At 41.5% G+C, this 22,891-nt stretch overlaps 1 protein-coding gene across 6 annotated transcripts; it reads right to left on the reverse strand.

Moving 5' to 3' along the window:
* Positions 1-4,669: 4,669 nt before the first annotated feature.
* On the reverse strand, positions 4,670-22,836 carry TSEN54 (tRNA splicing endonuclease subunit 54). 6 transcript variants are annotated; one of them, XM_042448215.1, is made up of 11 exons: positions 22,093-22,321; positions 19,387-19,551; positions 18,611-18,674; positions 16,477-16,560; positions 14,637-14,735; positions 12,547-12,599; positions 12,077-12,187; positions 10,379-11,016; positions 8,668-8,728; positions 7,244-7,360; positions 4,670-5,133 (listed from the first exon to the last, which is right to left on the reverse strand). In XM_042448215.1, exons 1-11 carry the CDS (start codon positions 22,134-22,136, stop codon positions 4,983-4,985), a joined length of 1,587 nt encoding a protein of 528 aa, XP_042304149.1. In that variant the 5' UTR covers positions 22,137-22,321; the 3' UTR covers positions 4,670-4,982. The 6 variants fall into 6 exon arrangements, with proteins under 6 accessions (XP_042304149.1, XP_042304150.1, XP_042304152.1 ...); XM_042448216.1 differs by having other exon boundaries at positions 12,077-12,175; positions 22,093-22,311; XM_042448218.1 differs by lacking the exon at positions 22,093-22,321 and adding an exon at positions 21,974-22,087.
* Positions 22,837-22,891: the final 55 nt, after the last annotated feature.

Consider the following 22,891-nt stretch of genomic DNA (forward strand, 5'->3'; position numbering starts at 1 on the left):
TTTTATACATGGATTCAAGCATACACAGTTCGAAAATGTTCAAAAAAAGTATAAATTTCAAATATCAATAAATAGGTTGCTTTGGTGGAATTGCACAGAGCCAATTGGTTTCTTAGCTGAGTCATGAGTCACAGTCCAGGAGTAACAGTCATTGTGCACCAAGGAGACCTGGGCAAAGTACCAGAAGAAAAATGAGCCAACAGATTTAGTTTCAGCCGAATTACAGAGATTGTGAGTTTAACCTCAGGGGATTTCCTGTCTCTTTCATCTTGTCTTGTTCCTTTTTCTCATTTTCCAGCAAACTCCTCTCTGAGGCCCCTCGGATGACTGGTGAAACTAAATCCTAGGGTGGGACCTCTCCTCTTTACCTGTTTTGTGACACTGCTCCGTAGTACAGAACACCTTGTTAAACAGCAAAAAACTGGAAACTCCAGAATGCTTGCATGAATTGTTCTTCTGGTTTCATCAGAACTTTGCCCATATCGTCAGACACAAAACAATCTCTGAACTGTCATTCTGTCTCCAAATTGAAGAGAGGAATGGCATTTGGTTTGGTAAGACACCCAGATAATAAGTAGTTTCTGCTAGATCAACTCTAAGAAGTGCATATGCTATATTTCAAGGTAGAGGTTTTTTTAGTGTTTGGGTTTTTATCCTCTTTTTTGCATTTTTTTTTTTTTTTGCATTTTTTTACTATGCTGTCAGGAAGGCAATCCCCAATTGGCCTAATGTGAATTAACTTAAAAAAACATGGATGGGGGTCGAATTATGAAGGGACTGAATGAATAGAAGAAATGCATGATTCATTTTCTTTATCGGCCTGGGTAACTGAAATGCTTGTGTGCATTTTTAGATTTTTTTTAAAAAAAATTAATGAATCTGTATTAGGGTACTTTTTCTAAAAAGAAAGCAAGGTAAGCTGTGTTGGTCCATAAGGAGGGGTTGGAATCACAAACCACAGTGAGGCTTTACCTTAATTAGAACCAAGATTGTGAGCAGAAACGGGGTGGGGATGGGCAGGGTGAGAGGAAACTTGATATTGAAGTAGAGAAGTCTGCACAGTCAGAGCCTTAATACTGTATGACGACTGGGAGAGTCAAGCAGATTTAAATGGATTAGGTTCTCCTAGATGGCATGGAAACCCACTGGGAGACCTTGGGAAAGTCACACTCTCAGCCCTAGAAAACACTGTGATAGAGTCACCTTAGGATCACCATGTCAGAAACCACTTGAAGGCACACAGTAACAACAGATGTTATGCCTTTGCAGCTAGAACTGTTGTGACAATGAGACATGCCATGACTGCAGCTTTCCATTTTAAAAATATAAATCACAGTTGTTAAACTGGAATCTGTCTCTTACAGAGTCTAGGCAAAAGGCACTGATTCCACAATGTGCAGCAAATAAAAGGATTTTAAAAGCAAAGCTAGGGTTTAAATTTAGAGTTGCACAAGGTTGAGAAGTCAATAGAAACCAAATTGGGTAGTGCAACCTAATGGCTGGGGCAACCAAATAATCTATCTTCAAATGGGACTCGTTGCAGAATGTGTAAAACCTCATCCTTCTACAGTTATAGCATCCTGCACCTGAATGGCTTAGGGACAGGGACGTATCCAAGGGGGAGGTTCTTGGGGTCCAGACCCCCCCTTCCATTATAAAAATGAATGGTGCATGCAGCTGCGCCACCGCGCCTAACCCCCATTATAATGGTGGCACTTAGTCTGGAACCCCCCACTTCCTAAAATCCTGGCTATGTCCCTGTTAGGGATATTTCAAGTTATACTTAAAGCAAAGGTGGGCAGCTGTGCTCCTCCATATGTTTTTACCTTACAACACTCATCATCAGCATAGCCAGTGCCAAGGGAGTATGGGAGCTGTAGTCTGTAAACATGTACAGAACTCTAGTTGCCCACCAAGGAATAAAATATATAGTAAACTAAAATTGTGCTCATAAATCTCTTCGTGAGGCAATGTGTCAAACAGACCACAACAATCGGGTGGGAAAGAAAAAGAAGCTGATTTAATACTGAAGTCATGAAAATATCCTTAATCCATGCTGGTGGTTTTGATGGAATATGGAACATAGTGCATTTGGGTTCATTCAACAGTTGTGTATAAGAAGCAATCGCTCAGACTCAGTTTTCTGCCTGTGAAGTGAAAATGCCTTTTGAGATATAAAGTAAATATGCATTGTAAATTGATTGTTTCATGTTTCAGACATGGCCTTGATTTGCTCCAAAACCAGTGTTTTAGGAAGGAACACCACTACATGACATTAGCAGGGGGGGAAAACATTTTTTAAAGACAGCCCTGTTTGCACATAAATCAGCAGTCTTTCCAAATTCAGCACTGCCTAACTCCAACTAAATGTCCAACTAAATCCAACTAAGTAAAAAGTAATTCTACTGAGTTCAATAGTCCTTATTTCCTAGTGTTTTTTGGATGCTAAGCCTTCTTTATGCATGTGAGAAACGCCTTTACCTCCCGAGTACTGGCATATTTAAGATTATGTTGCTCCTCCTCCATCATCACCTTCTTCCTGTCTGCCCCATTCTACTGAGTTTTCATGCTGTTGTCTTCATGTACCAATCCTGTTTTTATTATAGACTAGGGAAGTTGTGGGGGATTGGAGATCATAAAAGGCGTACCACAAACAGATCAAAGTTGAGACCCCAGCAAGCTAATAGATTCAGTACCACAGACAGCACCTGTAATGTTCAAATAAAATCCAGAGCAGCTTCACACCACAGTATGTTATGCTGACATAAGATACCACCACCCACCACTACAAGCTGCAATAGTAAAAATATTTATGTGAGAACATCCTTCACTACATTTCATTACAATGTTACTTCCAAATACAGACAGTTAGTATTAGCCTGTAAACAGTATTCGTGTACAAAAGACAGGAGGAGAGTTGAAGGCCATCTACCAGTCTTCCACAGGAAAACAGAACTTCACTTCCCCTTCAGCAGTGCTTGCCAAAGTTACTTTTTGGAGTTATTTATTTATATGCCACTTTTCTTTCAGAGTACAGCTCCTTGACATCCCCAGACAGCATGGCCATTGTGGAAACTGTTCAACAAGCAACTTTTTCCAAGCTCAGCCCTAATAGATTATTCCATGTAAGCCAGACACTGTGCCAGTCAAAGACAGCTGACAGTATGATGGAACAAAAGTACAGTTACACTGGAAAAGCAAAGAAAATAAGGAATTGTTTTCAGCAAGACCAACATAAATATATGGGTTAAGCTGATGACTGTGCTAGAATACAGAGAAAGGGTTAATGCCCAATGCTGACAGTCGCTCTATAAGCAGCATTGGTATTGTGGTTGCATTCATATAATGACTGTTTCTATAAATAATGACACATCCTCCGGAAGCCTTGGTTGGTCTCTCTCCCCTATGAAACATACTGGTACACCAGGACATCTCTTATCATACATTCAAAAACTTGACTTCCAGGTAACCAACATGGAGGAGCACAGAAGGCAAAATGTTATGTTTTCTTCCACATGATTCAGTCAAATGCACAGTCTGAAATATTGCCGAATCTACTTGTTACTGAATGCTGACAACAAATTACCACCAATTAAGAAAACCCCCAAAATGACACTACCACTCCTTTTGCCTAGGAAAAAACACTACAATAGAGCATCCACACCATGCTGATACAAAAAGCATATTTTATTGCATTAACCTCTAAGCAAAAATATCAACCTAAAGTTCATAAAGTTTCTTTAACAGAAACTACTACTGAACAGAGAGGAAGAAAAAAAACCCACCACCCAATCCCTCTGAGCCTGTTAACACTACTGGCTCCCCAAACCATAACAATTTCACAAAAAGAGAAACACAGTTTATCTTAGAAAACACCCTAGCAGCAAAGACTATAAGTAAACTCTGGTGATTCAGACAATGACTTAAGGAGACATCAGACTAAATCCAGGGCAGATGTTGGAAAGCAGAAGTGAATCATGGCAGTCCAATAATAATGACTGAAGCCTTAAATAATTCAAGGTTGGCTATAGTTATGGAACAGCAAAAAAGGAAAAGAGAATTAATATATTTCCATGAATTTTTTGAAGAACCCAGCATTTTGCAGTTTTTTTCTCTAGCAGATCACTCCTGTTGAAGAAAAAGTAAGTGAGGAGTATCCTGTGTACATAAATTAGAAAAGTGTCTGGTTTGGACTAAATTCCAAAACAGTCAGTTTTCAAAGTTCACCCTATGTGCCTGGATAAACAAAACCTGCACTTGGCTGTTCTTAGCGATGGCACTAGAGAAGAGCACTGTAACCTTTTTCTGCACTGGTCTTTTTTGAACTACAGAATTATTGAACTTTGATATCTTTCTCAATTCTATACATCCTCAATCTGTATTTCTGTGAAGTATTTAGAATTCTCTACCACAGAGATACTCCAGCATTTCCACAATCTATAAATCCCAGGATTCTGTAGGATGTAGCCATGACAGTTAAAGTGATATCAAAGTGCAATAACTGTGCAGTGTGTCTTTGCCTCTTCTGTCTTTGCCATTTGGGTGAGGTATGCACTGAGTGACTGTCAGCTTGTAATATTTACATATCTCAAACCATCCACTGGGTGCCAGAACTTCAGATGGAAACTCTCTCCTCTAGCACCAGAAAACCACTCCAGATTGGCAAAAATACTACACACAGACTAGTGTTTATTCTAGAAGTTTGCAGGGACAGATATGATCAGGTAAAAACTTGAATTAAAAGAATAAAATGATTATGTGTTTGCAGCTGGGAAAAATTTTGTTTGAACAGTTATTTTGCTTTTGTGAAGTGGGGAGGTTATTTCTACACTTAATTTGCATCCATGGGAAGCACAGTGTTGGTGGTCTTGAAATTCTGTTTTGTATCCAGGTGAACAAATCAGAAGTTGAGTCCTGAGTAACATTTTATTTATCTGTAAACACCAGATCCAAAGATGCTTCTCCAAGTATCAGCAGTCCTCTCAGGAACAGACATCAATTGGCAGCTTGAACTCCTTAAAAGAGTAGAAAGCGATGTCTCCATTGTCTACTAATGCAAAGACCACTGGGACGTCTCCACTTTGGTAAGCAAGTTCCTTCAGAACTCTCAGGGAAGGGATCTCTTCATCAAACCTACAAAGGGAAGAACATGGTAAATGTACCTAAGTTTCTAAGAAGCCCAACCAGGGCAGATAACATCATTTGCAAACAGGTCAAGATTTCTATATTCACCATGATCTTTATCTGGTGGTGTATGCACTGTAGTGGTCTGAGCACTGGACTACAACTCTAGAAACCAGGGTTTGAATCCATCCGTAGAAATCGATTTGGTGACCCTGGGCAAGTCATACTTTCTCAGCCGCAGAGGAAGGCAAAGACAAACTCCCTCTGAACAAATCTTGCCAAGAAAAGCCTGTGAAAGGGTCGCCTTAGGGTTGCCCTAAGTTGGAAACAAGTTGAAGGCAATGACGACAACAATTTCTATTTGGGGGGAAAAAAAAGAAATGGATTTCAAATCATCAAGATTAAGTTCTTGAATGCTAATAACTATGTAAGCCAATCTTCCTGAATTTGACGCCTTCCAGATGTTTGGGGATTACAATTTCCATTAAACCCAATACAACCAGCAGGCACCAGAACATCTGGAGGGCACTGTTGCATTGAAGGCTTGTATATACACTATCAGCATAAGGGCTATGACCAGTATTGGTTACAAAGCCAGAAACCATAACATTGGGATCGTCAAGATTTCTGAATCAGCATAAGGGCTGTGACCAGTATTGGTTACAAAGCCAGAAACCATAACATTGGGATCGTCAAGATTTCTGAAGGCTATATATAGTCCCTCCTCATCCAGCTACATCTCTGTTTCTAATCAAGGAGTGAAACTGATTACTTCACTAAAAAGACAGTTCCTGTGCATCCTGTTTCCTTTCTGTTCACCAACCCTAAGCAAGACAAGGCAGTATACAACAGATACAAATACAGATAGTTAGCAATCTCAAATCTGTAATCTTGACACCCCCCCCCCCCAAAAAAAAATAGAACTAGTGACAAGGGCTTTCCAACACAGAACTCACAGCCTATCAAATGTATCTGTTACAGGTTGATCCCCTCATATCTAGAATTCCAAAATCCAAAGGTGTCCATGTGGGTTGCTGAGATAGTGACACCTTTGCTTTCTGATGGTTCAATGTACACAAACTTTGTTTAATGTACAAAATTATTTTTAAAAGTGTATAAAATTTACCTTTAGACAATGTATATAAAATATATACAAATATATACAAAACATAAATAATTTTCATGTTTAGCTCCAAGAACTCATTATGTATATGCAAATATTCCAAAACCCCTCCCCCCCAAAAAAATCTGAAATCCAAAACACCTCTGGTTTCAAGCACTTCAGATAAGAGAGAGTCAACCTGTACTTGAACAAGAAGGCCTGAAGATCTAAGGACATTTAAAGAGAGAGAGAGAGAGAGAGAGAGAACTTCTGGATTTAAATACCCAACACCATAACATCGTACAACCCTAGCCTGAAAGGTAACATCCAGTATCATTCATCCACTTTGAAATTCTGTCTTCCTCCATATTTTATGAGTGTATCTGCACCACAAAGCCATGACAGTTTGAAGCTTCATGAACTGCCATGGCTCCATCCTATAGAATCCTGGGATTTGTAGTCTGGGCAGATACAAAGAATTCTTGGAAACACAGTCTAGAGAAGCCCACCAGAGGTCTAACAAAGAATTTTAAAACTCTCAACAAACTAGAAATTCCAGGACTGCATAACATGGTGCCATGGCAGTAAAAATGGCCTCAAAATGCTCTGACAGTATGTTGTAGATACACTTGAAAATTGCCACCTTAGTGGAGTATACTGTGACTCAAGGCAGCAGGAAAATGCAGAAATTAAAATATCTAGACACATTAATCTAATATTTATGTTGTCAATACACATATACCGTATACAAATTCCCAAGGACGGGAGGAAGTTTCATAAGTAGCATGATTTCCAATCCCAATTACAGTATCTTTGGTTACAGACTGTAGAAAAGTTTTTGCACAAACTCCACCACATGAATACAATAAATTAATGCTATTAATATTAAATAATTTAAAATATATATACTGAATGCCATCCATGAGTGACACACTTCCTTGACCAATTGAAGGCTGAGCCTTCCACTAAGAGCTGTCTGCAGCTCTGCTAATCATTAATTTGACAAGAACCTAGTACCTTCGAACACACATCCGGACATAAGGCTTCCCAAGGTCATTCTTCTTAAAGCTTGAAGCTACATCTGCTTGATAAACATCAAAATCTATCGCCAGGCCTCTGGAATTGTTCTGCAGTCTGTTTGAAGAGGTTAATTATCAGTACAAAGGCTTGCAAGTTCCCCTTGTACCTTCAAAGGTACCAAGTGTGTGTGCAATACAGCATTCCATGCCCATTTAGGGAGTAAATATCACTTGAAGGGACTGAAAGGAGACATCATGTTGAAGACAATAAATTAAACAATAAAACAAACAAGCTAAAGACTAAACACAGGAGCTCACACTCATATCTCTTATCATTTCTTTAACAGACATCGTGTGGTGAACATTGGACTACAACTCTGGAGACCAGAATTCGAATGCTGGCTCAGCCATGTAAACCTTGGGCAAGCCATACTCTCTCAGCCTCAGAGGATGAAAACGACAACCTGCCCCATGAAGAAACCTGTCAAGAAACCTCCATGATAGGGTCACCTTAAGTCAGAAATGACTTGAAGACACACAACAACAACAAACATTGGTATATCAAGCTTGCTTCTTAAACCATTGGGGGAACTTTAAAAGCAAGCCCTCCAGATGCACATTCCATATGCAGAATTCTAGTTAAAACCAAGCAAGTCTCAAACCTGTTTTGCACAGTTATGTACACCAAAACGATAGAACTACATCATTAGAATTGGCAACAATTAGGAAGGGCAACAACTGAGGTGAAATTGCCTCTGCTAGAAGGTGCAGTGGCCATTTTGGGTAAAACGTTTTTTTAAGTTTTAAAGCAGGGAGAGGATGCAGTACTCCAAGATCCAGAAGATCCCAAGTAGTTGCCCATTTTCATTTATAGGCAAGTAAATTACATTTGAATTTACAACTTGGATTTATCCCAATTCAAAACTGTAGGGAAGAGAAAGGACAGATGAGAGACTAATGATTAAGGTATACTATACCTTCCCCATGATGATGATTAGTTACAGTCAGAGAGTCATTGCAGTATTGTTGGAAATTTAACAGCTTTGCTGCTGGTGCAGAATGCACTAATTAAAGTTTAGAAAATTTATCTTTTTGGACCACAGTTCCTAGAATTCCCAGCTAACCTGACTTGTGACTGCTCACTGGGAATTCTGGGAGCTCAAGTCCACAGCGTAACCTTTGCAAGCTCTGACTAACTATGCAGTCTCCTAAGGGATTCTGTTTGAATGTTAGTCAAACAGTGATCATATGTAAAACATAATCTCTAACATTGTTCTAAATTTTGTAAACTGCCACAGAATGTTTTTTTATTTTAAAATGGGGAATAAATATTCAAAGTCACTACTCTTTAGATACTCACATCTTGGACCAGTGAGAGAGAGAGACAGATACATTCAGCCTTCTTTTTGATTTAATACTCACTGAGATGCCTTGTCCAAGATGTGGGAGGTCTGGAACAAACTGATCTGTTGGAGGACATCAACTAATGGGGAGGAAAAGAAGATTAGGATTAGGGGCATGTGGCCTTCAAGGAACTTATCTGTTTTGACTAGCTAGTTATTCAGGCATTCTGATTGTTTTGTCTCACTATCATCCCTTCAAAAATTTATCTGCAACTTTTTCTTCTACCCACAACATTTGTTGAGAAAAATATTTACCACTTCTGTGCAAATAGAACAAAAAATCATGTGGCAATTAATTATGTGTGAATTCTTTATTCAAAAATAATCAATGAACCTATGTATATGCATTTTTACAGTCTTTGAGCCAGTGGATACTAATATATGGTCACTGGGTTATAGTAAAAAATACGCATCTTCCAAAAGACAGCACTGGTGAAACAGATTCTTTCACCCCCAGAATCTCCTTCAAAGAGTTGAAGGACCGTCTGAAGGAAACTTGTGGGGGTACACAGGGGGTGTTGGGGGACAAGAGAAAAAGGGTCAGTTTTTTCATGTTGTGCTGGTTGCACCGCAATCATTTCTATACATACATAAAGAAAATGTGCTTTTTAAAAAGTGCATTACACTTTACAAGAAGCATCACATGCAGAACATGTCTAATTTGCACCTCCTTCAATATATTAAGATTGTTTTTAAGACAAATAAATGCTTGCTCAAATAAATATGTGAGGCAAATAATCTGTCATATTCCAGAGTCTTGCTCACATAATCAGTTTAGGTGCTATCCTTCCCCGCCCCCACATCTCCATCATCCACTTCTAATCTGTGACACTATCAATTCATCTTTTCTGAAGGCCTGACTTCCACTGCAGGATATTGTTTTTCCTGCGTCCTGCTGAAAATGGCATGTTTGTATTCGGGAGATGGCAGTTTTCACTTCAGCAGTAAATTTAATTCAATCATGTTTCTGTGGGATGTAGTTGTGTGTCACATGTCCTCATCAAAAACTAAATATGACAACATGCTAGCAACCTATAACATAATCCCAGTCATGCTTCTTACAATCTCTCTCACTCTCTTTATTTCATATTTGGAAACTGTGAGTCGTTATTAGGCTCACCAATGTAAAGCAAAACTAACAAAAGTTACCTCATGTCAGTTTCACAGTCTCATAAAGGACAGTTTAGGGTTGAGGAGAACACTTGTCTTAACTGCCTGGACTTCTGCAAATGATTGATTTCAATCTCACCTTTCCTCTAAGGAGTTCAAGGCAGTACACACAGCAATCCATTTTTATCCTCACAACAAACCAGGAAGGCTAGCCTGAGGAGAGTGTGACTATCCAAGGGTCATCCACCTCATGGCCAAGGAGGTTTTGAACCCAGATCTACTGAATCTTAGCCCAACCAACACATCACAGTTCAGATCCAGCAAGAGGGGTGTAGAGAGGTCAAAAACAGAGAGAAGGGGGAGTGTCAGAGAAACAGGTGTTCCCACCTATCTGTGACTCTAGTTCTACTCTCTGCTAGTATGCAGCATCCTATAGATTTTCTCCCAAATGCCATACTAGTTGGACAGTTCTAGGAGATTTTCCATCACTAATTTAAGCACCAACTGAACATGAATACGGGAATTAATTCTCTATCTAGTGTTCTGATCAGATAACTTAAAAATTCTGTTTAAAAGAGGAAAAAGGTCGGGTAGCTGTCCTCTATCAAAAATCATACTACCTGTTGAAAGCCCTTGGTCTGGCTTTACCAGAGGTGTGACTGCCTGTTCCCACAGGTGTTTAGGGCAGCTCTTCTCTTTCCACAGCTTCCTTTTTTCCAAAAGTGCCTTGTACTCTCGCCAGTTGGAGCAATGTCTGACCTCTTTATCCTCATTGACATTGCTCTTGTACCTGCTCTCCCACTTCAGCTGTTCACGGTCTTTGCGGGTCAACCGTTCATGCTTTTGATTGAGCCGCCTGCGCCAACCAGTCACATCCACCTCTCGTGCTGTTACATTCTCTGGGAGAAGCCTCTTATCAGGCTGTGGGAGGAGAGTGTGGGGGCAGTCAGCACCTACATTGGGGAAAGTAATTGTGGTGAAATCCCAGCGAGAAGGACGAACATCATCGTAACATTCCCAAGTGGTCTTCTTAGATCTCTGTTGACTACATGCTGGAGGTTCCTCACACTGCCCTGTTGTGCTGGAAGATGGTACTAGCTCTGCAATAGTGGTTTTAAGATCTGAGGCCTTCTTTCTTTCTTTTGATGAGCTGTCAGATGGTGGGTGACTGCTTCTCTCATGATTCCTTCTGGCCTTTTTTGGTGATTCTTTGCATTCCTGAGATTTTTCAGAAGTTTGGGGTTTCTCATCTTGTAACCTAACCAAGCAGAAGAGGATTGAAACATGGGGATCCTTTCTCCAATTATTTTTAATCATTACTGGCTCATAAAAACATATAATTGTAAGGGACTTATTAGATCAACTGGTTTAGCAACCCATCTGATACAGGGAACACTGTAGCTAGTTCAGAGCAGTTACTTTTAATTGATGTCTTTTTCGAGTAACAAAAATATGTTACTAACACTTTTTTGTTACTTTTTCTAGTAATAAAACTATTATGATGATAACTTATGGCCTGGTACAGACAGGCCCCGAAGGACGCCCTCGTCACGTGCGAGGGGTGCCCCGCCCACACTCCCCTCGCATGTAACGAGGGTGTCCTCGATGCACGGTGCTAAATAGGCGCACGTAGCAATGATGTCACTGCTGCCTCCAGATGGAGCCGCCACAGCAGTGACATGCACATGCCGCCGCCAGCTATTTGCGGCGGCGCAAAAAGGAGCCACTTTTTAGCAGTCCTTTTTTTTACGTAGCTGCGCCATGCAATTTGGTTGCTGCGGCACGGCTACACAGCAAACAGAGGCGGCTCCCAGTGCCTCTTCCTGGCACTCTGTACCGCGCCTATGTTCCTTCTGAAGAATACTTATCACTCTCTAGTTACATTTATAGTTAGAGTTCATACGGCCTCATTAAATGGAAAAGGAAGAAGGGGAATATTCAAGTACTGGCTTGTTCTGTATCTTGTGCTGCTGCCTCATGCTCTGTTGTGGATGGTGACAATAAGCTGGATGGGAGGAAAGTGTGTTTTAGACAACAGACCAGAAGCTTATAGGTTTCAGGTTTTTTTAAAGATTATGATTTGAGTTACTTTTGAAAAATGCAGAATTACTGTTCAAGCATTGTAGCCACAACAGAACCTTGTAACTAGTAACTGTAATTAATTACATTTTAGATGTAACCTCCCATCTGGCCTCTTTCAAATTCAAGTTTCCCAGCAGTTTGATAAAAGAGGAAAAGCAAGAACAAAATGGATCAATTTCTCTGCGCAACAGCATGCCCACCAAGAGATAGTCCCTTCAAACACCATATGCTTTTACCAAGAACTGGAGCTCCTTTTCCTCTTGTGTCTGTCTCCTTCTGTACTTTGATAGTGGCTGTCCAGATTCAGCTGCCTCTCATAACGTGTTGGAACCGAGCTGTACAGGAACCAATTAAAAAAAAATGTAGAGGGAAAAAATGAATATCCCTTTTAAAACCATCTGCAAAAGTCTACTAATAATGTAGCAACAGCCACAAATTATACCACAAAAGCAATTATCTCATCCTTCTGGGTATAATCCCTTCAACTAGTTAACCCACAGGATCAATGAAAAGAAGAAAGGTAAAACAGGTCACTTCAAAGGGCTTATAATTTATCTAAAAGATAGGAAAGAGATATACTCACCTTAGGAGGCAGAGATGTTATAAAGGGAAGAAGGTGCAAGCATGCATGGTTAAAGGGGTAGCTAAGGGAAAACTTTGAGGAGAGTGCTGGCACAGTATAGGGGGACCATTGTCAGAAAATTACCTGGGACGGAATCTCAAGATGATGTAACCCAGTCTCTTCAAATGGCTGTATACCTTAAAATAGGGATAAAAAGCAAGGCTGCCATCTTATCTTATCTTATCTTATCTTATCTTAATCACATAACCAAATTAGGCTCAACATTAACTCGGACTGATAGCTATACTAAATATTATATCAAGGATGGGAAATCTGCATCCTTCCAGATATTGATACCCAACATACTTCATGACTGACCAGGCTGACAACATCTGGAAGGCCAATAGGTACCCAGCCCTGAAATACATGGTAGCACATGCATGTTCATAGTATACACTATGAGTAAACACAGAAGAACTTTACAGCAGATCCTAGTTTTCTGGCATGGGCATCTGTGTCAGACCAAGCACTGCTAAATACATGTTTCTCATGCAATCATGATACTTTTAAAAATATATTTTAAAAAAACTTTGGAAACAATGTTGGCTGATTTTGCAGTCAAGAAAGAATATAGGATAGCCCGACTAATTCAATACGTCTGCACAAGATGGAACAATAAGTGCAAGATTAAAGGGTTGTTAAACTACTAGTTAAACTACAAGGCTTTGGTTGTTAAACTACTAGTATGCGTGATGGATCAGGGGTTATAACAGTACTCAACAGTAGCACTTTAAAGAGTTACAGGTACTCATTCTTCTTATCTAAACATAAGACACACACTGAGACTCATTGCTCAACTTCCCAAAATATATCAGATTTTAACTGAAGAGTCATTATTCTGCTACAGACCTCCAGATACATAGATTTTAATATCACACTATGAAGAATAAACAAATGAATAAGGTTGGAGAGGAAGCTGACCAGTATTGTGAAAATTATGCAATGATATCACATGATGCATTCTTTTTAATTTAAAAAGGAAAGGAATGGCAGCAATTGGAAACCAGTAAAAGGATTATAATTTAGCAGAGGTATACAGACACAAGTATAAAACGTGTTTTACAATTTCTTATGTCCCTTAAAAACAGAGCTGTGAAAAAAAGTCTCCATCACTCCCATGTAACTTAGACCTGAGTGCAGGGAAAGCTGTGGCTCTCCAGAAGTTGGTAAACTCCAATCAGCCCCATTCATTCTGGCCTCTGGTAAGGGAACATGCAAATAGTCCTTCATCAGTTCACCATCCTTGCCTAAGATCAGCCATCGTCAATGGATGAGTTGGGGTGACTATGGAGTCTTTTGTTCAAATTCTACACAAAGAGTAGCAAAAATGTATTTGGCTAGAATGACTATGGTACCTTGATTCGCATATAGCCTGTACCAGGCACAGGCAAGGGCCCACCATGGTGTCCCCAACAGGCTGAGTGGGGGTGGTATATGAGCTTGGTTATTCAGGAGTATGCAAGTACCCTATTTAGAGTGTTCTGTCCTTTGCAGAATGCACTGGGATATCACATTCACAGGAAATGGCTGCACTCCCTGTGAGGCCTAGACTAGCAACATATGAATTGTTTAGCCTTTGCTCTTGAATTCAAGGTCACTACCACCATTGTTTAATAAGCAGTAAAGCCCCAGTCTTTGATAGTAAATCTACACATACATTGTACCTTGTAGTATCTAGTTAGGTAGAGGCCAAAATACCCCAAAAGCACCAGATCCAGTCTGATCTTGGAAGCAGGGTAAGCCCTGGTTAGTACTTGGATGGAAGACTGCAAACAAATACCAGGTGCTGTAGGCTATTTTCAGAAGAAAGAACTGGCAAAACCATTTTTTTGGTTTTGGTCATTGCCTAAGAAAACCCAATGAAGTTCACAGGGTCACCAAAAGTCAACAGGCAGTTTGAAGACACATGCAATGTGTGTGCGTGCACGCATGCATGCACACACACAAAGCTAGTTAGGTGCAGGATTCTTTGCTTTGGAACAGAAGGCAACTCCCAGAAAATCCTCTTGTGACAGTCAGAACTTAAATACTACATAGGCTGCTAGGGTCCTAAATGGTTACTTCTGCAGTTGCTTGAGAATTGTAGTACTTGCTGCTATGGGTGACAGGGAGGCCATCTTCTGCTTTCCCACTAGTTGCAATAACTGCAGCTCAACCCATATCCTGAAACATACCTGGTACTTCAGCAGGCTCACCGACGTCTGGGATAGCAGATTCTCATAGGCTTCCTGGACTGACAAAGGCAGGTCTTTGTAAAATAGCTGAATAGATCCCTGTAAAACAGAAGTTTGATTTTTAGTAATTATTGCCTGTGCAAAACCAACTCCAAGGGGATCATGTGCTTTCTTGTTCTGTGGCCTCAGATGTCAGTCTACACCATCCTGTCCATTTTGACTCAAAAACTCTACATAATTATATCATCTTTACCTGCCCTCTTGATTGTTTATGGAGTCAGCACACATGAATTGATTTTGCACTTAGGGTATCAATGACCACTTGTACCAGATAATGAACAAATATCTATGGAGTGGAACAGACAGGCAAAATAAAGTGGTTGCCAACTGCTTTGAAGGTGGGGTGTTTAGATCATGCACACCTCCAAAGCGGGTGGAAATCAGACCAAAACCACACTTTGGGGCTAAAAACCAGAGCAAACCGAACCTGCAATAGTCCGGCTTAACATGGAAGATGGGCATCTTTGCACCTTCATATAAATCATGCCCCAACTTGAGTGCAGGGCTGCGACAAAGAAATGAAAGTGCAACAACACCAATGGAATTAATTACAACATGCACAAACCAGACAGTGCCATGGGGGCATGGGATGAAGGGGGGTGAAGAGCACATGTATTTGTGCTTTGCCAAGGTATCAGTTGCACACAGATGTTCTGATGTCCATCCAATGGGATGGAATCTGGACAGACATGGGATGTACTTAGGGGTCGCCAGTGGTATGTTCATGAGACAGTGTGCATGTATGATGAGGAGACAAAAAAAAAATTCAGCTACACAGCTTGATGCCATGACATGCAGTCAGGCCATGTGCATTCAGCCCACCTAGAGAATGGGCTGTGCAATCAGCAGGGTTTCAACCTGCTTTGAGAAATAGCAGCATCGAGCCACTTTTTCCTTCCGTCTGTTCCAGGCCTATGAAAAATGTTTGGAGGGCCACACAATGCCCACCCACTTAAAATACCACCAAAACCCAAGCGAGTGAGGGTAATTAGTTTTTGAATGTGCAGAGGCAACTCTTTCTCCCTTTGTGACTAAGACAGAATATGATGACTGACATTTTAAATTAACTCCTCTTAGCACAGTGTGATTCTACCTGTGTACATTCTGTGCAGTCACACACAGTCTTCCTAATCCTAAGCTTCAGATGCACATTTTTGTTCAGTTTATGTACAGTCGTCCCTCCTAACTCACGGATCTGGGATCTCTGACCTCAAAATTCCACGGAGGGGCAACCCCTGCTATTTTCAGTGGCGCACGCACCTGGGGCATACACACAGACACATGCCTCATTCAAGTCTACGGGACTTGAATATGTGTGAGCCTCCATTTTTGCGGAGGAGGGGAGGGGGTCCTGGTGGTGCAGTGGTTAAATGCCTGTACTGCAGCCACTCACTCACAAACCATAAGGTTGCGAGTTAAATACCAGCAAAAAGGCTCAAGCTTGACTCAGGCTTGCATCCTTCCGAGGTCGCTAAAATGAGTACCCAGATTGTAGTAGGCAATTAGCTTACAGTTGTAAACCACTTAGACACTGTTAGTTCAGTATGAAGCTGTTTGTTTTGTTTTTTGTTTGTCTGGAAAGGATCCTCCACAAAAACAGAGGGCAAACTGTAATTTATTTTCCAGCCAGTGCTTTTATAGAGTTTGCAACCCTTCTGTACTCCATGACAAAAACGATGATGGAGCATTTGCAAAATGCTTAATAAACACCTCTTGACATTTAAATGTTCATACACATGCCACATACATGTGTATACATCTGCAAACATGATCTACTTACACACTCTAGCAGATAGAGGGCTTCTTCTGGAAGGAGGCATTGCTTACCATGATCCATAAACCCCATGGTATGCCAGAATTTCCCCTGACAATAACAATGACAAAAACAAGTGTTGTTAGGATTGGCCTTGGGCAATTCACAAGTTTTCACCCTTCAAAAATGGGTGGCACAAGCTGAGCCATTTCAAAACTGCCTTTGGCCCACAGATAAAATTGTAGCTTTGCCGTCAGGCATAGGACAACATTTAAAAGAGCCCTTTGGCCCAAGGCTTTAATTTCAGGTGTCTTGGCAGGGCACCCTTTTTGAAAAGCTCTATGAGATACTGTTTTAGAAGAATGGGAGGAATGGTTTTTCTTTAACTTACACAGACACCTCCCTTATCTAGATCCCTACACATTGTCTATGGCTATGCATCTGAGTAAGAAGGCATCCTGATTTACCAGCTATGCATTACTTTATTATTCAGGAGATCTATATTCAGTGCTTGAACTATCAAGAGGTCCAGGCTGTCTATCAGGTAGAGTCCCATCTGATTTGTTTACTATTTTTAGAAAACAATTGAGGAGGTATAATTTGGCAGAAACTAAGAGCCTATACAGACTGGCCTAAAATGATGCATGCCCCAACTCCGCCTCCAGGATGTCATGATGCCGCACAATGCTCCACACGGCTCGTGGCATCATGCCTTCTTCCGGTGCTGTGTCCATGCAACACAGCACCGAAGGAGCCCCACCAAGCCACGCCAACTTGTCTATGGTGCCCTTTCCAGGGTGCAAAACGGAGCTGCTTTTTGCAGCTCCTTTTTGCACCCTGGAAAGGCCAGATCGGGGCCACGGTGTGCGTTTGCCGTGGCCCTGATCCAGCTAGGAAAGGGGCAGCGGCCCACCACCCCTTAGGGGCTAGACGTACAGGCCCTAGGAGAGGTTAAGAGATGGAGATGGATTTTGTTAGGTGATCCCCATCTCCACTACGTCTACACAATTCATGTACTAAATTAGCCTGTTCCACCAATGATCTCCCAGCATTAGCCCTAAGCTCTGGTGGGTGTGGGTGTTACTTCCCAGATGCTGTTGGACTACAACTTGCTTCTATTATAGCCCCCAACACAACTAATTGTGAGGGCAAGGGGTGAAGGAGTCCAACAACTAGAAGGCTAACATACTCCCCATTCATGCTGTAAAGGGAGACACAATTGATATAAAGCTAAACATGGCAAAATGCACTTCTGTAATGAACAATGGTAGAAAAAAGTGATGAAAATTATTAACACAGACAAATTATGGTACATGAATCTCAGAACCCAAACCAAACTCAGCAGTTAAATTGGATTCTGATTTGAAGCTAGAAATGTATCATTTCTATAAACTTCATGAGGAAAAATGAAGGTTTTTACCAGAAAAAAAATTGAATTTTTCATAAAAATTGAAAAAAATACCATGACTTTACCAGTCACTTTGTTACTCAGGGAACCTAAAATTGTATTATCTTTAATTTTGTTTGGCATAAAAATATCATGTTTGGAATATTACAAGTATAGTTTATTCAGACAATTACAAGCAGAATTCACCTTTTTAAATATTTGGGTTTGTTACAAATCAAACTACATGATCTTAAACAATAAATAATTTCTTTAGGTTTGCTAATTTAGAAGAAGCAGGTGGAAAACAATACAAACAGGAGAAATTATCAGTGTTAGCAATACAAAGAAAATTCTTCTAATCCTCCATAGTGTCAGGTAGTCACAAGGTACTAAGAAAAACTGAAAAAAGGAAATCAAGACTAGGATTTGCAATGATCTGATACTGTACATAGCTTTACATAAAAATCTTCTTATTACATAGTTTTTAGTAATAATTTTGGAGTAGCAAATAAAGAACACCTTGTTTTAAATTGTTTTCTTTTTTGTGCTATAGGAAAATATTTCATGATCATTCTTTTCAATTTTTCCAGGAAGAAAGGCTCTGGGAATAAAAACAGGACCCCTTCCCTAAATTTTCTGGGTTTTGAATGTCTGTCTTAAGCAAGGCTCTGGTTATAGTTCCCTGCTGCTCCAACCCACAAGTTCTCTGAAATAATGTAATGATAGTAAGAACTGATCAAGGAGCAGGGAATGGAGGGAGAAAATGCCACTCACAGCAGGAGATTGCAGCTCCACAATACCTTCCTTAGGCTTCCACTCAGCTTTCACCAGGCTTCCCCTACAAAAGACATTTTAGAAGAATTTATGTTCTCTTCCTTCGAACATCTTCCTATGAACAGCTAGTTATCTTAATTGAAAAAGAACTGAGAAACCATTTTAGTCTTAGCAGATGGTACTGTACAAGGTTCTATCATGTTCTCAAAATAGGTCAAGGCCACTAAATCCTGAAGTAGAACTCCCACCATTCTGGATCCAACCTAAACTGCCACACCAGTCCAAGTACACAGATAAAAAGGGGCAGTTTTTCCAGAAATGATTTTATTTCAGTATGGGATGGGGTTTAAGATGAAGATGACAGATTTTGGAATAAATCTTTCCTTGTGGCTGCATCACCACTGGATAGAACCTCCCCTCCCACCCACTGTTCCATTACTAGATCTGAACTTGAGCAGGCAACATCATTTTATTATGAACAAGCCTTAGAAATTTCTGTCAGGAGTCTGTTTAAGAGGAATTGGATATGGTACTAAATTAGAGAGGCAACAGAAAGTTTCAGTTTCTTTGCCCTCATCCAGTCCATTACTTATAGCATGCAATGGTTTAGTATAGGGGCAGCTTCCTTGGAATTGGATGGGAAAAAAATATAGAGTCAGGTGTCCTCAACATACTGGTGACATCCAACTCCAAAACTATCAGATATCGGACATACACACTAGACAGGCTAAGGACAGAAGAAAGCAAACTTCTTTGTTATTACTATTAAAACATACAACCGCTCCACACGTTCCTCCTCCAAAAGCTGCCAGTGCTCTTCCCGGCACTGACGCAGCTTCTCCTCCTGTTCTTCAGATCCATCAGGGATGAAATCCTTCTGACCATGTGAGCGCTGAGGAACCTTATGATCACGTGTGCGAGCGGCCAGCAATTCTGCGGGACTACAAGGGAAACACACAAATGTGAAACAAACTCAGCTTAGTTTTTTGTGGGTTTTTCGGGCTATGTGGCCATGTTCTAGAAGAGTTTCTTCCTGACATTTCGCCAGTATCTGTGGTTGGCATCTTCAGAGAATGTTTCAGCATTCTCTGAAGATTCTGGTGAAACGTCAGGAATAAACTCTTCTAGAACATGGCCACATAGCCCAAAAAACCCACAAAAAACTATGGATGCTGGCCATGAAAGCCTTTGGCTTCACAAACTCAACTTGTCTACATAATGGATCAGACAACAAACTTTTCTCATCCAGTATCCCACAGTGGCCAACTATGGGAAAACCACAAGTAAAAAATGAGGGCAATAGCCCTGCTTTGCAGTTGTGTGCCAGCTACTGGCTTTGAAAAGCAGACGGCCACTGAACATAATGTATGACCATCCCAGCTGGCAGCCATTGATAACCTCAGACTCCTTGAATATACAGTCAGCTCTTTTTATTTGTGGTTTTGACGTTGCAGATTTGATTAATACATTCTGTCTAGGAATCTCTAGGTCCTCCAGTGCAAATCAGCTGGAAGCTTAGAGGACCTAGAGATTATTAGAGAAAACTAAAGAAAACACTTCTCTAGCTATTTGCAGGTCCAGTGTGATTCTATGGTCAGCTTCTGGCAGATGTTGACCACAGAGTGTTTTTTATTTATTTATTTATATACCGCTATTCCAAAGATCATAGTGGTGAACAGCAAGTAAGCTAATTAGCAAGTAAGCTAATTTGCCCCCAACAGTCTGGGTACTCATTTTTGCGACCTTGGAAGGAAGCAAGCTTGAGTCGAACTTGGGCCTTTTTGCTGGTCTTGAACTTGCAACCTTGTGGTTTCAAGTGAATGGCTGCAGTACAGGCATTTAACCACTGCGCCACCAGGGCTCCAGGGTTGCACTGGAGGACCTAGAGACTTCTAGAGATGTGTTACCTCAGGTTAAAAAAAGTGTTTTTTCCACATTCACGAGGGTCTGTGCCCCTAACCCCATAGTGCAATGGTTCCATTTCAACTGACATGGGAGCCTCCTGTGGAATCCTTGTGGGATTTGTAGTTTGTTCACAGGCACTAAAGTTATAAATCCCCCTTCCTGAACTACCAATCCCAGGATTCCATATGATGTTGCCATGGTAATTGAAGAGGGACCATAACACTATAACTGTGCAGTGTGAAAGGGCCCCAAGTTTCAGTCCATCACTTTAATCCCTACATTGCACTGGCTACTAAGGTCCAAAACACACTGCAGAAATAATTCAGTTTGAGGCTGCTTTAACTGTCCTGAGTCTCCTGACTCAATGCTAGGGAATTCTGGGAACTGTAGTCTTGAGACATTTAGCCTTTTCTCTCAGAGAGCTCTGATGCCACAATAAACTGCAATTCCCAGGATTCCCTAGCACTGAGCCAGGGCAGTTAAAGCGGTCTCAAAGAGGATTAGTTCTGCAGTGTGCTTTGGACCAAAGAGACAGGATTGGCTGAGGAATTGATGGGCAAGGGCTTGCCTCTTTCATTTTATTTGGAGGGGGGGGGAAGCACCTTTCTGTCTTTACCTCTGTAATTGGTGCCTGATGGGAGGCCTTTGCCCTCCTTGGCTGCATCCGCACTGCAGAAATAACCTGCACTTTAATTGCCATGGCTTAATGCTAGGGAATTCTGGGAAGTATACTTTGATGGGGCATTACAGGCTGCAAACAAAAGTGAAAAAGCAACAGCCACACATTACCGCACTGTGGTCTTTATAATTTACAGTTTATTAATTTCATTGTATTTTATAATTGCTGTGGTTTAGTTGAAATGGAAGTCTTATCTTATGTACATTTTATATTGTTATTGTTACTAATGTATTTTGTGACTGTAACCCGCCTCGATCCCCTGGGAGAGGCGGGCTATAAATAAATTTTTTATCATTATTATTATTTATATATACTGTATAATATTATATCCACTTTTATTATTATTAGTCTCTCATAGTGCTGCTGTTCCACTTTGACTGCCCTGGCTGTCTCCTGTTGCATTCTGGGGCTTGTAGTCCAGTGAGGCCTAAGAACTCTCTGGCTGAGGATGATCAATGCCTCTCCTTAAACTACAAATCCCAGAATGCATCAGGAGGAGGCAGTCAGAGTGGAGTAGCAGCACTATAGGAGCGTAGTGCGCTAATCTAGACACAGCAATTAGCCAATGGCACGCGTGAGGTACCGCCCACATGCTTTGGACTACAAGCCCCAGTAGCCAAGGCGGCCAGTGACCAAGGAATTATGGGACTTGTAGTGTCCAAAGCACCCGGGAAAGCCCCAGGTTGTCTAACCCTGAGGCAGAGCGCACTCAACAACGTGCCATTACCACAGAGACAGAGAGCGGCTTGCTGTCCCTCTGTAAGCACTTCCGGAGTTACCTCCATGATCCCCAGGCGCCTCCTCAACTGCACTGAGGTGATAGACTGGCCCCCCAAGCTGGACCTGTGCGGCCCCTTTAAGATCGCCCTCTGCTCCTCCGCCCCAGCGCCAAGGTTACCTGAGCAAACGGCGCCTCGCGCGCGCCCCTTCTTCAGCCTCCATTGAGAACGCTCGGTGGCTCCGCCCACCGCCTCCTCCGCAGCCGCCTCTTCTGCCCCCGGGTCCTAGGGCCGACGCGGTTGCCTCCCCATAGAATGGTAGCCAAGGAAGGCCATGTTATTTACTCAGCGCCACAGCAGCAGGCCTTGGGCAAGCAGGGTGGCCGGGCCTCCTCCTTTTCCAGGACGCACTCCTGTCCAGGAAGACTGCCAACATGTCCTCCATTTTGAGCATTTTTGGACACCCGATGTGGGCAGGGTGAGCAGGTGTCCTCTTTTCCCAGGACCCGCCCTACATTTCAGCCTTCTGTCCAGGAAGAATCCCAAAATGTCCTCCATTTTAAGTATCTTTGGCACCTGATGGGGCAGGGTGACCACTGGCCAGCCATCCTCCTTATTCCGGACAAGTCCTACATTTCCAGCCTCCTGTCCACAGGAATTACAAAATGCCCTTCATGTTGGGTATTATTTGACTCCTGATGCAGGCAGGTTGAGCTTCTCTCTTGTTTTGACACCGGATGCAGAGAGAGAGGGAGCAGGTGTCCTCCTTTCCTTGGACATAGCCCACATTTCAGCCTCTTGTCCAGGAAGAATCGCAAAATGTCCTCTATTCTGAGCAGGACTAAGCAGCATGCATTTGCATTTCTAGGAGTCTATTTAGCTTTTATTTGGTAATGTCCTTCTTTTCATAGACATGTCCTCCATTTCAGCCTTCTGTCCAGGAAGAATTTCACAATGCCCTCCATTCTGGACAGGACC

This window comes from Sceloporus undulatus, chromosome 2, assembly GCF_019175285.1.
Source record: "Sceloporus undulatus isolate JIND9_A2432 ecotype Alabama chromosome 2, SceUnd_v1.1, whole genome shotgun sequence".
In the NCBI taxonomy this organism is placed as follows: Eukaryota; Metazoa; Chordata; class Lepidosauria; order Squamata; family Phrynosomatidae; genus Sceloporus; species Sceloporus undulatus.

Coding starts and splice junctions, on each gene's coding strand:
- TSEN54 (XM_042448215.1), bottom strand. CDS start 22,136: ATGGAGGCTGAAGAAGGGGCGCGCGCGAGGCGCCGTTTGCTCAG. Junction 12,600..14,636: donor TGAGCCTGCTGAAGTACCAG/GTATGTTTCAGG, acceptor CCCTATTTTAAG/GTATACAGCCATTTGAAGAG. Junction 8,729..10,378: donor AGACCAAGGGCTTTCAACAG/GTAGTATGATTT, acceptor CCTCCCCATTAG/TTGATGTCCTCCAACAGATC.